Here is a 13,371-nt window from a genome sequence, read left to right as displayed (position 1 = left end):
AACACCCATGGAAACACATGGATGTGCTGAGCAGAATGACAAGAAAGGAACTGGCTGATTCTTTCTTAATGAAGCCACAAAATAAGGACCAGGGCTCCTTGCTGCCCTCAAGTGGAATAGAAATGTCTGCTATGTTGAAATAAATCCCAGTTCAGGCTCACTCCTCATTTAGGTTAAAGTATCTTAAAATGTCCCTTTTCCTCAAAACAGCTTAGGTTTCATTCATAAATGCTGAAGGCTTTTAGTTGCCCTGTTTAAAGAGAAGCTTAAGGGAAGATGTCCTTGTCTACATTCCTTAGAAACAAAGGAAAAGATTGGAGAAGATATTTTGTTTTTGAAGGATGGTAGCTGGAATGAGGATCCATTCTTATTTTGATCATGTAATGTCCTTTGTATGCCCTTCATCAAATGTAAATGTACTATGCATGATTCTAGATTGGAAATCTTTCATGAAGTGAAATTAGGAGGTGGAGTGTTTATTAGGACAGAGATGCTCATCTCCATGCACACTGCATTTCAAGGAATAAATAAATAATAAAAGAATAAAATAATCTCTGTACATCCTCCCATTTACTTCAAATCACTTCTAATCGGTTATAGCACCTGTGTGTATAATTTCAAAGAGCTAATACAGTGCAAGGAACTGATTGAATAAACTTAAATCATACATCATCTTTATTAGGTTTCATCCCAAATCAGTTTTTCTAAAAATCAGTAGTATTTCACATAGCACCATTCCACTGCAAAATCAACTCTATGCAATGAAAGCCCCAATACCTTTCTTGATTTTGGTAACAAGTATTAGGATAGATTACACTATTCCAATACGAAAATATTTTCCTCAGAATCCTTGTTTCCTTCAATTTCCTTTAAAAGAGTTTCAAAAGTTGGTTCTTTCTCCTTTCACAAGTTGTGCGTGAGACATGATAAAATCCTGGAAATAATACCAAACATAGTGAGTGTATGGAAGACTTCCATTGGTCTATTCCCCATAAGAAATGAGATTTCTAGCCTCTAGAAATCGTTAAATGAAAAAAAAAAAAAGAAAAAAAAAGCTATGATCATTATATTGATTAGTAAATAAAGCAAGTTCTGGAACTCCAAATAATTCTCTTGCCAACATTTAAAACAGTGCTAACTGCATGGATGGATCCCCAACCTGTCAGCCTTGTTGATCGAAAGTGATGCTTCTGGGAGATGTGATGCTAAGTCACAGCAGTTCACTACCCTTCTCTCTGCTTATCTTTACTTTATTTGTCTGAACTACTTTGAAGGCGCATATCTGATGAGATCATAGTAGTGAAAGTGGTGCCATTGTTAACGGTTTCTTTGGGTTTTCTCCTTTTTTTTTTTTTTTTTTGTGCTTTACTAGAGATGAGAGATGGAACCCAGGGGCACTCTCCACTAATCTACATCTGAGCCCTTTTTATTTTTCCAGTTTCTTGCCAAGTTGCTGAAGCTGGCCTCACTTGCAATCCTCCTGCCTCAGCCAAGCTATGAAGTAGCTGGGATTACAGGCATGTGCCACAATGCACCCTGCACCATTATTAATAAAGCAACAAAGATGATATTATTTCTTTTTTTCTTGAGCAAACAGCAGGGTATTGTGGAAAGAATAATGTCAGAATTAGCTTTATTCTGAAATCTAGCTCTGTTACTTAGACCAATCTCTGGGACTCTAATTCCTCTTTACATAGACTGTATAGCACCACTGAGTTCTGGTGAAGAAAATGAGAAAAGGGACATGAAAGTGTTTTTATAACTTAGAATTATATAATTTGGCATTGTTATTCTATTATTCTATTGTTATTCTAAATATGCCTGACAAACTCTAACTTATAAAGTACCTAAAATAAATCAGGGTAGTGTTGATTCAGGACAACCTTCACAAGCTTGAAATGTGATGTACAGTCCAGGACCCCCATCAGATACTAAAGTCCATGGATGCTCTAACCCTTGAATCAAATAATTTCTGTACATCCTCCCATATTCTTCAAATTACTTCTAGATTAGTTATAGCACCTGGTATAATAAAAACACTATCCAGATTACATACACTATTGTTTAGGGAATAAGGATGAGAAAAAAATGTCTGTATGTGTTCAGTACAGATGCAATTTCTTTCAAATATTTTTAGATATCCTGAATATTTTCCAACATTTCAGTTGATTGAATCCCCAATCTTGGAGCATTTTCAAAAAAGAGACACATTTGTAGGTTCTAAAGGGAGAAGCAAGATTCTCCATCCTGAGGAGGTGTTCTGATGGTTCCCAAAGGCCCTATGTGTTGACCTAGAGCATCCAGGATAACACAGAGTTATCATCACACTCAATCTCTTGGGAAGGGACATGACTGTACTATTCATTATCTCATGCAAATGAAATACAATAGGAATAACTTCTTGGTTCAGAGACTAAAATGTGTATTTTCTACAAAGTGAAGAGGTTTATTTAATTGCCTTGATTGCTAATTTGTCTATTCCTCATCAGTGGCATTGAATATCTACCACTTAACAAATACTTTCCAAGTGATGTGTATCAATTAGGAAAGCACTTGAAACACTGTCTACTGCCCCCTTAGAGATGTTTCATCTCTGCTCCACGCACATTATGCCTCTCATTAACACCACATGCAAATTTACTGAGAGGAATATTGATCCCAGAATTGCACTCTGGAGTTTTACCAGATTTTCTAATGGAAATATTCTTTATCAAGAAAGGAGATCTGATTGAATCCCAAACCTTTGTGTTTGTTTGAATGTCCTAGAAGGATCCATATCCTACACTCATATTAAATCAGGGCTTAATTAAGTATCTTAGGAAAAAAATCTGAAACATTTTTACTTGGTCATTTCATGCAAGTGTACCTTCAAATCTGTGGTATTTGCATTTCCAAAGAATTCTCTTGCTGTTTCTACAATTTCTTTCTCAATATTTTCTTGACTGGTGCCTTTCACGTCAATGTAGTGGCAATCAGCACTGGCAAAATGGCAGGAAATTACCTGTGCAGGGTGAACATTGATAATGGAGAAAAGCATCTCATAAATGTCAACAACCGCGCAAGGAGTATCCCTTGCAGAAAGTAATTATTACACACAGATTTGACTTCTAAACTGCAAGCCCACCTCCCTGGCATCTAAATGTGTCTACCTTGTAGGTCAGCCTCTCCCTCCTGCCCACTAGCTAAATGCTAATTAAGGAACTATAAAAAACTTTTACCAAGCTATGATTATATTTTTAAAAGGTATATATGAGACAATGGCATAATTGCCTAAATAACCAATCTTTATATTTTTTAAATTTATTTTTTAGTTATAGGTAGACACAATGTCTTCATTTTACTTTATGTGCATCTGAGGATCCAACCCACTGCCTCACATGTGCTAGGCAAGTACTCCACCAATTGAGCTAGAACCCTAACCCCAAATGTGATTATTTGAGTATTTCAGCCCTTGTTTTTGCTCAGAAAGCAGAAGCTGTGCATTGAAAGGTGATCTACTGCTCTGAAACAATTCCACAAATGACCAAGATTCAAGAGGAACAGGTTTAGGATCCTGAGGACACCTGGATTCTGACTAAGTAGAGGAAACAAAAAAAAAGGAAATATCCTTTCTGGTAAGTAAAATGGAAAATACAATCCAGTTTAGTTAAAAATCATAAATCTTTTATATGTTACAATACCTATAATTTCTGTTTTGAACCCATTCACCTTTCAAAACTGGAGCATTGTGAATGCGTACTTTCCTGAATCCTTGAGTTTGGTTCCAGCCAGATCCATGGATGAGCAAAGGATGAAAGAAGACAGTGTCTCCCTTCTCCATCACAAGGTGCACTCGGGCATGGTCCTGGTCATAGTCCTGGATCCCATGGTACATGGTGTTAACTCCACCCTGGAACACATAAGACAGGCACAGTCTACACTGGAGAAAGTACCAAAATGAACACTTTGTGCATGACTCTGCAGGGACAGCAAGGGTTCTTTGACTTCTACCAAGAGGAAGACTTATCTAAGTTAAATTCTAAAATTATAAAAGATGCATGAGTCTGTCATATGTCTGGTTTTTGAAAGTCACATGTTATGGGTACAGTGGTGCACACCTGTGATCCCAGCGACTACGGAGGCTGAAGTCAGGCATCCCAAGGTCAGGACAGCTTAAGTAAATTTACCAAGATCCTCTCTCAAAAAGATTTTTTACAAAGAGATGAGGATGTAGCTTAGAGGTGGAGGGCTTGCCTAGCATGTGCAAGGTTTTGAGTTTGAACCCTAGCAATGCAAAAAATTAAGGTCATAGGTTAATAATAAATTCACTCATTTTTTTGACCAAATGAACATTTTGAATTTTACCTACACTTCCTCATTGAATTATAAGTAATTGAGATCAGCTTTGCCTCTTGTGGTGAATGCAGGTGAACACCTTTCTCTTAGGCATTTCCAGCTTAATCTTAACATACTTCCCCAGCCAGACATTCACCTCACCTAGAATTTTGTTCACATCATTCTTGTATTACTTAAGGTATCTTAGCCTAATTATTCCCCCAAAATAGAATGGTGAAAAGGCTCATATTTTCTGAGCTCAAAGGACTTATGTCATATTCAGTGTACAAAGAGAATAGTAAGATTAAATATTGTTTATTGATAACTATTTCCAAAGGTAGTCATAACTCAAGAAAATGTATTCTATCCTTATTAAAGAAATTAAAGTGAGAAGTGACTACAGATGATGAGCCTTTAAGCATCTGGGCAAAAGTGTCCCATTTCTCATGCTAAAAGTATTCTTTTGGGAAATGACCATCGTCCTACTGCAGAACATGGTAACTTTGACCCAGTATAATGGTTACATTGTCAGTTTGATTGGATTAAGACATGCCAAAAATAAAGGGACTTCTGGTAGATGATGGTGTGTCTAGGGATGATTGATATGTGGGATAACAAATAAGGTGAAGACTCTCCTAAGTAATGCTTCCTAAGCATTACTGTGTAATAGAATGGTGGCTTGGATGGGATTAAAGTTGGAAGAACAGGGCTGGGGTTGTAGCTCAGTGGTAGAGCCCTTTTCTCACATATGCGAGGCACTAGGTTCGATACTCAGCAACACAATTAAAAAAATAAACAAATAAAATAAAGATATTGTGTCCATTTACAACTAAAAATTTGAAATAAAATAAAGTTGGAAGAACAAAGAAGCAGCACCAAATGGCTGCTGCGATTCTCTGAGGCCATCAGCCTGCCCTTTCAATTCAATGCAGATTTTGCCAGTGATTCATCAGGGATTTCAGGATCTTCTGGTCTTGCACAGAAAATCCTGAGAATCTCCTCTCTACCTCTAGGCTTCTAGACCTCAAACAGTGAGAACACGTTTTTGAAGAATGAATTGGACCTCATCATTCATGAGTGCAGAGGCACCTTAATAGCTCCCCAGCATCAACATTTGAATGCATATACAAACTATTGTTCAGTCATGCAACAGAATACTACTCAGCAATGGAAAGGAACAAAGAACAAGCTATTGAGAGATATGTCAGCTTTGGTGAACCTCAAAATAACTATGCTGAGCAACAGAAGCCACACCCCCCAAAAAGGTGTATGCCATAGGACTATACTTATATAACATTTTATAAAATTCAAACTAAACGACAGGAACGGAAAGTAACTCAGTGGTTGCTTCGGGAGGGTATCAATGGATTCCTTTGATTGTGGTACCAGGTGTGTATGGAAAAGTCATCAAATTATATCCTCAAAATATGTACATTTCTTACATGAGACTTATTGCTGAAAAACACTTTAGTTACAAAATGAAAGTTCTTCCAGCTTCCTAAAAAGGAAGCACCCCATTCTCCACATATAACCTCGAGACTCACTACTAAAATCCTTAATCAGATCCTAATGTACATTTTTAGCTCTTCTCCCCTTCTAAGTCCCAAAATGTGCCACTAGCACCCAGCCTCTCTGGAATGTGAGCATCTTCCATCTTTCCTCCTCCTTAGCCCGGTTCACACTTGCCCTTGACCTGAGGCCTCCATAGAGAATTTCTGTGGTAGGAAATTCTACTTTGTCCTTCAAGGCTCAGCTCAACCTCCACCTCCACCCCTGAGCCTCTGCTGGTCCTCACAGGGGCAAGGAGACAATCCCTCCCTCCCTTCCTCTACTCTGACAGTCTTCAGTCAGTGGGCATGTCACAAACACCAGAGTTGAAGGGTTGATGCCTGACCTCTGCCATCAGGCCTCACCATCTCAGATTCTAGGCAGCTCCTACCCAAGTGTCCATACTGGCTGGCTTTCACACATATGATGAAAGAACAAATATAATGAATATTTGATCTGATGTCCTTGAACTCCTCCTGATCCCAAATGCAGATTTCAGGACAATGATTTGCTGAGAAAGGAAGGCAGTCTCTTTTCCAAGTTTTTGACATGAAATTACAACAGGGAAAGAGATTCTGATCCAGACTCAGTGGTAAGACAGACCTACCTCCCACTGGGGGTAGTCATGTGGCTTCAGGGGAAGTTTGTGGGTGCCTGGGAGGACAGCCAGACAGCCGTTGTTCCGGTCAGTGTGTTCCATGGCGGTCCAAGCACACACAATGAGATTGCTGGGCCTGAAGGGGAAATAGTGCAGATCCTGGTGCATGGGGTGCCGGGAAGTCTTCTTGTCTGAAATGAGCCTGCTGTCAAAAGAGGCTCAAGCCTCATACTTATTATTCTTTGCCTGAATAAACAACATATTGACCTTCTCCTGAAAAAAACAACCACATCAAATGCTGTGCAAAACCTGTCTAAAGGGACAAGTTCCACACTGAAATAGCAGTCAAGATGGTGCTCAGAATCTACACTTATCTTCTGAGTGTCTGGTTGCTGGGTGCTTACCTTCTTTTCTAGGGATGGTGGCTTGGATGGGATCTCTGTTTTGCTTTATTCCTTTATCACTCTATATTTGGCACAGAGCTAGCATGCAGTAATTATTTTGTTTAAAAAGCTGGACTAATTAAATTAAATTAAACAGACTATTACAATTATGTTTAAAGTTTTTTTTTTCTTCAGATTTTTCTTGTTTTGTATTTTTGTGGTAGGGGTCTGAGTTTCCATCTCATAAGAATAGTCTCAATGAGTAATTGAACCCAGGGGTGCTTAACTACTGAGCCACATCCCTAGCCATTTTTATTTTTTTATTTAGAAACAGGATCTTGCGAAGTTGCTGATCCTGGCTTTGGATCTGAGCTTGTCCTGCCTCAGCCTCCCAAGTCGCTAGGATTACAAAGTGCAATACAGAGCCCAGCTGAGGTCCCCTTCTATGTGGCTGATTCCAAAAACAGTTCCCTTAGAGGTCCTACTTCACAGAGCAATAGGCATCCTGTGTCCAGTCAGAAACACTAAACACAGGGACATTTTCCCCAGCTTTGTTCTAGGCACTTGGTTCCCAGACCACCTCCCCTCAAAAGGAAGGACATCATGGAGGAAGACATCCTATCACTTAAACCTCTCCCAGCCGTCAGAAGGAAGAAAAAGTACACAGGGATAAAACCTTCTCATGGCTGATTTCTGCTGCATTGTAAAAGGATCTCTTGGTGTGGTCCAAGAGCCATCTGCAGTAGAATCTCTGGAGGTGGTATTAAAAGGCAGACACCTGGGATCTACTTGCAGAATCAGTGTCACTGTGAGAATTTAGAATCTAGGTTTTGGCAAGCATAAGGCACCACAAGGACTTGAGTGTGACTTATAGTCACAGCTTTCGTCCTGTTACTAATAATGATGTCTTCAGATCAGGAATGCAGAATCCAACAGGCTAAGAATGGCTGGTGAAGATTAGAGATGTTGAATAGAAGGAGTCTATGATATAAGAACAGTCACATTTCTTAAACTGTCATTTCAGAGAACCATTCATTGGAAAAGTTATAATAACCCTAAAAACATCATCTGAAATCACTTTTACTTTAACGTTGATATAACATGAGCTATAATAAGACTTAGCAGCACTCACATTCACTCAATCCAAAGTTTGACAGTTACACACATGAATGCTTCTAAACATCACGTTTACCTGTGTTAATTAAACTATCTTTTTGTCTTTCATCTCTTTAACAAATAAGAGCCCTTTACCCATATCCGGAGGTTTGTTTATCAGCATTGTGTGCATAGCCATAATATTGGGTCCAGTGAAGAACTCCACATACTTCAGAATCTGAGAAAAGGAGAAGGAAAAACAAACTCATTGGAAATCAGAAATGCAGACAAGAGGCATAAAATGTCCACACAAGAAACAAAATAGGAACAATTTAAACATTAATTGGTATTTCACAACACTGCTGACAAATCATGGAAACCTTGGAGTTAGAAATCATTCCAGATCTCCAATACTCAGCATTCAATGGGAACTTTTTGAGCAAGCTTGAAGTGTAACCTTTCTCTTTTACCCTACAAGAAAGATAAGGGTATCTGGGAGGTATCAACTAGGAATCCCAGGATCAGCTCTTCTGCTAACCAAAGCCACAGAGGATGGCCCAGGCAGAAGGCAGTGTCTCCCTCCTCCTGGGAGACTCTGCATAAGAAGGGTCCATCATGACTTGGGGCTGTCACCACTGGCCCAGCAGAAAGTAGAACAATGAGTCAGGGGACCTCTTTCAATATATGTGGCCACTCCCTCAACAATTCTTCCCTAAGGTCCATGAACCAGGCAGAGTATTGGCCAGTAGGGGGCTCAAAAGTGAACAAGAAAAGGAGGTCTCTGTCCCCATGGAGTTTGAGCAGAGGAGAAAGGAAAATAGGAAATCTGAAAGTCAAGGATGGTAGTACTTCATCCACCACAAGTTGCCTCTGACTTCAAGTTCTATGAGCACCTGCAGACTTCATTCCCATCACAGCACTGGAGGTTGAAGCACTGATAGTTGGGGATCATTTCCCCTGGGCCTTCTCTCCATGGGCTGAATAGGACATCACAGGTGATTTACCTATGCAATCTGTCTTCAGGAGTCAAACACTCTTAAGGCATTTGGTTATGGTTTTTCATAATTGCTATATAGAATGTCTCTTTCAAATCATTTTAAACAAGTGGTTAGGAGACCATGGTGCTCAAAGGTGGGAGTGTATGAACAAACCTGAGGATGCAGGAGCTAATTCCTAAAGAATGCACAAAGAGCTCACAGCAAGTGAGGCTGGGTAGAGAGAGACTTCTTCTCATGTTGTACTCTCCTGATCTACTTGAAATATGAATTACTTAAATTCTCTTGAAATATGAATTGCTCTTTTTAATTTATATATTTATTCTAACTAGGTACATATGACAGCAGAATGCATTTTGATTCATAGTACACAAATAGAGAACAACTTTTCATTTCTCTGGTTGTACATGATGTGTCACACCGTATGTGCAGTTATACATGTATCTAGGGTAATGATGTCCATCTCATTCCACCATCTTTCCTGCCCCCAAACTCCCTCCAAATTGCCCAAAGTTCCTATATTCTCCCTATGCCTCTCCCCATCCATTATGGATCAGCATCCACTTATCAGAGAGAGCATATGGCCCTTGGTTTTTTGGGATTGGCTTACTTTGCTTAGCATGATATTCTCCAACTCCATCCATGAAATATGAATTACTCTCAAAGAAGAATAATTTTTTAAAAATTAATTTAAGCCAGCCATAGTGATGTATGCCTGTTATCCCAGCTGCACAGGAAGCTGAGGCAAGAAAATCATCAGTTCAAAGTCAGCCTCAACCACAGCATGACTGATATCTCAATACAAAGAATAAAAAGACTGAGGGATTAGTTCAGTGATAAAGTGCCCCAGAGTTTAATCCTTAGCACCATATATAAACAAGATTACATAAAACATAATTTAAATTTAAAAGCAAATTCATGTCTTTATGATATGCGGATGTTGACTCAAATAGGTGGGGGAAGGAGGAGTGGAGGTTCCCTGGATTGGGACAAAGTGGAATGTGGGGAAAGGAAGGAGATGGGAATGGGAAGACAATAGAATGAACTGGACATAACTTTCCTATGTTCATATATGTATACACAACCAGTGTAACTCTACATCATATATAACCACGAGAATGGAAAATTAAACTCCATATATGTACGACATGTCAAAGTACATTCTACTGTCATATACAACTAAAAGATTAAATAAAATAAATAAATAAAAGCAAATTCATAACTCAAATGACAAGCTTCATAAAACAAATAGAAGAATGAATACATTTACACTACTTTCACTCCTGTTGATATTTACTTTAATAAAGCCCTTGCTCTTTAATTCCTGTTTTTCTTAACAAAAGATAATTAACACAATCCATAGTGGTGTTTCTCAGTCTTGGTGCTATTGGTATCTTGGTTGGGATAATTCTTGGGGAGAGAGTTCTTTTGTGCATCATAGGATCTTGGGCCCTATTTCCAGCATATGTGGCCACGACCCACTAGAAGCCACTATTGCATCCTCCCCCACTGTTGTAACTACCAGAAAATCCTGGAAATAAGGAAAGTCTTAAGACATTGCCAGTATCCACTGGAAGACAAAATTTCCTCCAGCTGAGAACACCACTCTAGCACCATGTGTGGAAAGCTGTTAAATTCAGTACAATCACCAGGTCTTGGGGAAGACCTGCAGGCTGGCTATGAAGGAGAAACCCAAACAAGAGCAGTCTCTAACCTCTGGGAGAGTGCAGTATCTGAAGAGCTCCTTATCATCATGCAAATTCTGAACCTTCAAGATTGTTTTCTCACTTGGAATGTATTCTGATTTTGCAAGGGACACATCTCTCACGACCGCTAGTCCTGCTGGTTTCGACTCCTTTTTGCAGATTTTTTCAAATTCAACCCCAGAAAATTAAATTACAAACAATGTCATGACCTCTGCTCCAAGCCCCTGGTTGGCCTGGATCTGTGCAAAGCTTGGCAGGTACAGGAGTAGTTTCTCTCTACTTCCTCCGCCCTCAGGCCTAGTAGAATCATTTTGATGGGAGGGAAGAGAAAATGGCCAACTCGGCAATCGTGGCCTCCTAGCTGGAATCCACTACCCGGATGAAAATATTGCTTGGCTTAACACACCAGTGGAGAAATAGTTTCATAATTACATTGTAATAATACAGGCTAAGTATTCCTTATCTGAAATACTTCAAAGTATTTCAGATTTTAGGGGGTTTTTTGGATTTTGTTATGTTGGCGTATACATAATGAGCTGATTGTGGTGGCTCAGGCCTCTAATCATAGACACTCAGGACAGGAGGCTGCAGGATATAAGTGTGAAGCCAGCCTAATCAATTTAGCAAGTCTCTGTTTCAAAAAATATATATATGGAAAGGTCGGGGATGGAATTCTGTGGTAAAGCTCCCCTGGGTTCAATCCCCAGTCCTGAAAATAATGATAATGAAGATGATGATGATGATGATAAAATAATAATGAGATACCCTAACGATGGGACCCACGGCTCATCACAGAACTTATGTTTTCTATATGCCATATATACATAGCTTAAAGGTAATTTTATACATAGTTTTAGTGTGTGTGTGTTGTGACCATGACCATCACATGGGGTCAAGTGCGGAATTTTCCTCTTGTGACATCATCTTGGTGCTCAATGATTTGGATATTGAATTTTCAGATTAAGGATGCTTGGCCTGTAGTAGCAAATACTCCTGTAACAACTACCTGATGCCAGACCCTCTTCATGGTACTCTCCACATATTTTACCTTTTTTGTCCTATCAACAATGCTAGGAGATCAGTACTATTATTATGGACATTTTACACAGGAGTACACAAAGGTATGGAAAACTAAGGTGACTGTGTGGGACATGCCACCTGTGTGAGATACACCATGTTAAGAGGTAGAACTGAGATTAAGGCCAGAAAGTCTGGCTCCAGAGCCTATGCTCATAACACATCCCAACAAACCACATCTCTCAAAATTACTTGAACTTGCAGAGGCTAGTCTAACTTGTATTCCCATTACATACATGTAATACATAGTATATCAATTTTTATTCATGCATTATAATTACACCTAATAATTATATCATTGTGGTATATTCATATCTGCACATAGAATTCCTGGGTCATCTCCCCTTTCTCTCTCCTCCCTCCCACAGAACCTGTTGCTGTACTCTATTGATCTCCCTTCTATTTTCATGAGACCTCTTTTTACCCCTTTCTTCTCTCTAGTTTCCAAGTGAGAGAACACAATGACCCTTGACTCTGAGTCAGCCTATTGATCCTAACATGATGTTGTCCAGTTTCATCCATTTTCCTGCAAATGGCATAATTGCCCTAATACACATTTTGTAAAATAACCAAGAGTTTTACTTTACCTAAAGTGTTGAATATCAGCATCAGATACTAGATTTTTAATAACAAGAAATCCATTTTCTTCATAAAATTTTCTCTGTTCCAGGCTTAGCACATTATTATCCAAAGTATACCTACAGGACAAAAGGCACTAAATAAGTCCAAACTTATTTACAACCTACCATTATGTACCAAGAAGCCAAGAAATGAGATATCCTATATTCAATATTTCTAATTGTAGGTCTTTAAGAAAATGATCTTAAAATGGTTGAAAAACTTCATGTCCAAAACATTAACAGTGGTCACAAAAGGTACAGTAATGGGAAAAATATTAACTCATCACATTATATCCACTCAGTGGAACATGACCCAGGCATGAAAACTGAAGGAAATGAGTGTGTGGAGAATGGCTATTATAATAAAATATGATTACAATGATATAAATATGATACTATTTGTGCAAAGGAGACTGCTGAGAAATACACCAAAAATATTTTTAACAGTGATTGCCTTTCAATAATGCAATTATGGGTGATTTTTTGAATTCCCTCCTTTTCTCTGATTTTTAAATTTTTTCTGGAGTGCATGTACACAGTTTTCAGTTGGGAAATTAATTCAAGAAATTTTATGTTTTCAATTCATTCAATACATTCTCAGAAATAATCAAAATACCAAAATCCAAATAAATATACAACATATCAGCAAATGAGGTGGAACTGTAAATAGGTGCAACCACTATGGAAATCATTATGGAGATTCCTCAGAAAACTTGGAATGGAACCACCATTTGACCCAGTCAACCCAATCCTAGGTTTATACCCAAAGGACTTAAAATCAGCATACTACACAATGGAGTATTACTCTGCATTAAAAAATGACAAAATCATAGAATTTGCAGGGAAATGGATGGCATTAGAGAAGATTATGCTAAGTGAAGCTAGCCAATCCCTAAAAAACAAATGCCAAATGTCTTCTTTGATATAAGGAGAGTAACTAAGATCAGAGTAGGGACGAAGAGCAGGAGAAGAAGATTAACATTTAACAGGGATGAGAGGTGGGAGGGAAAGGGAGAGAGAAGGGAAATTGCATGG

At 38.7% G+C, this 13,371-nt stretch overlaps 1 protein-coding gene and 1 long non-coding RNA gene across 2 annotated transcripts in view; both read right to left on the bottom strand.

The window, feature by feature from the left end:
• Nucleotides 1–865: 865 nt before the first annotated feature.
• LOC107140446 (phytanoyl-CoA dioxygenase, peroxisomal-like) overlaps nucleotides 866–13,371 on the bottom strand; it is a 66,214-nt gene continuing 53,708 nt past the window's right edge. The window contains exons 9-11 of the mRNA XM_048809195.1: nucleotides 3,740–3,889; nucleotides 2,867–3,001; nucleotides 866–934 (exon numbers count right to left, since the gene is read on the bottom strand). Coding sequence (XP_048665152.1) covers nucleotides 881–934; nucleotides 2,867–3,001; nucleotides 3,740–3,889 — 339 coding nt within the window. The 3' untranslated portion in view covers nucleotides 866–880. The remainder of the gene's footprint in view (nucleotides 935–2,866; nucleotides 3,002–3,739; nucleotides 3,890–13,371) is intronic.
• LOC125618458 overlaps nucleotides 8,136–13,371 on the bottom strand; it is a 6,400-nt gene continuing 1,164 nt past the window's right edge. Inside the window, exons 2-3 of the long non-coding RNA XR_007349725.1 lie at nucleotides 12,304–12,414; nucleotides 8,136–8,176 (exon numbers count right to left, since the gene is read on the bottom strand). This is a non-coding gene — a long non-coding RNA (uncharacterized LOC125618458). The remainder of the gene's footprint in view (nucleotides 8,177–12,303; nucleotides 12,415–13,371) is intronic.

Source organism: Marmota marmota, unplaced genomic scaffold (genome assembly GCF_001458135.2).
Source record: "Marmota marmota marmota unplaced genomic scaffold, marMar, whole genome shotgun sequence".
In the NCBI taxonomy this organism is placed as follows: Eukaryota; Metazoa; Chordata; class Mammalia; order Rodentia; family Sciuridae; genus Marmota; species Marmota marmota.
Note: the sequence above shows the minus strand (reverse complement) of the source record. Positions and strands in the feature narration are given on the sequence as shown.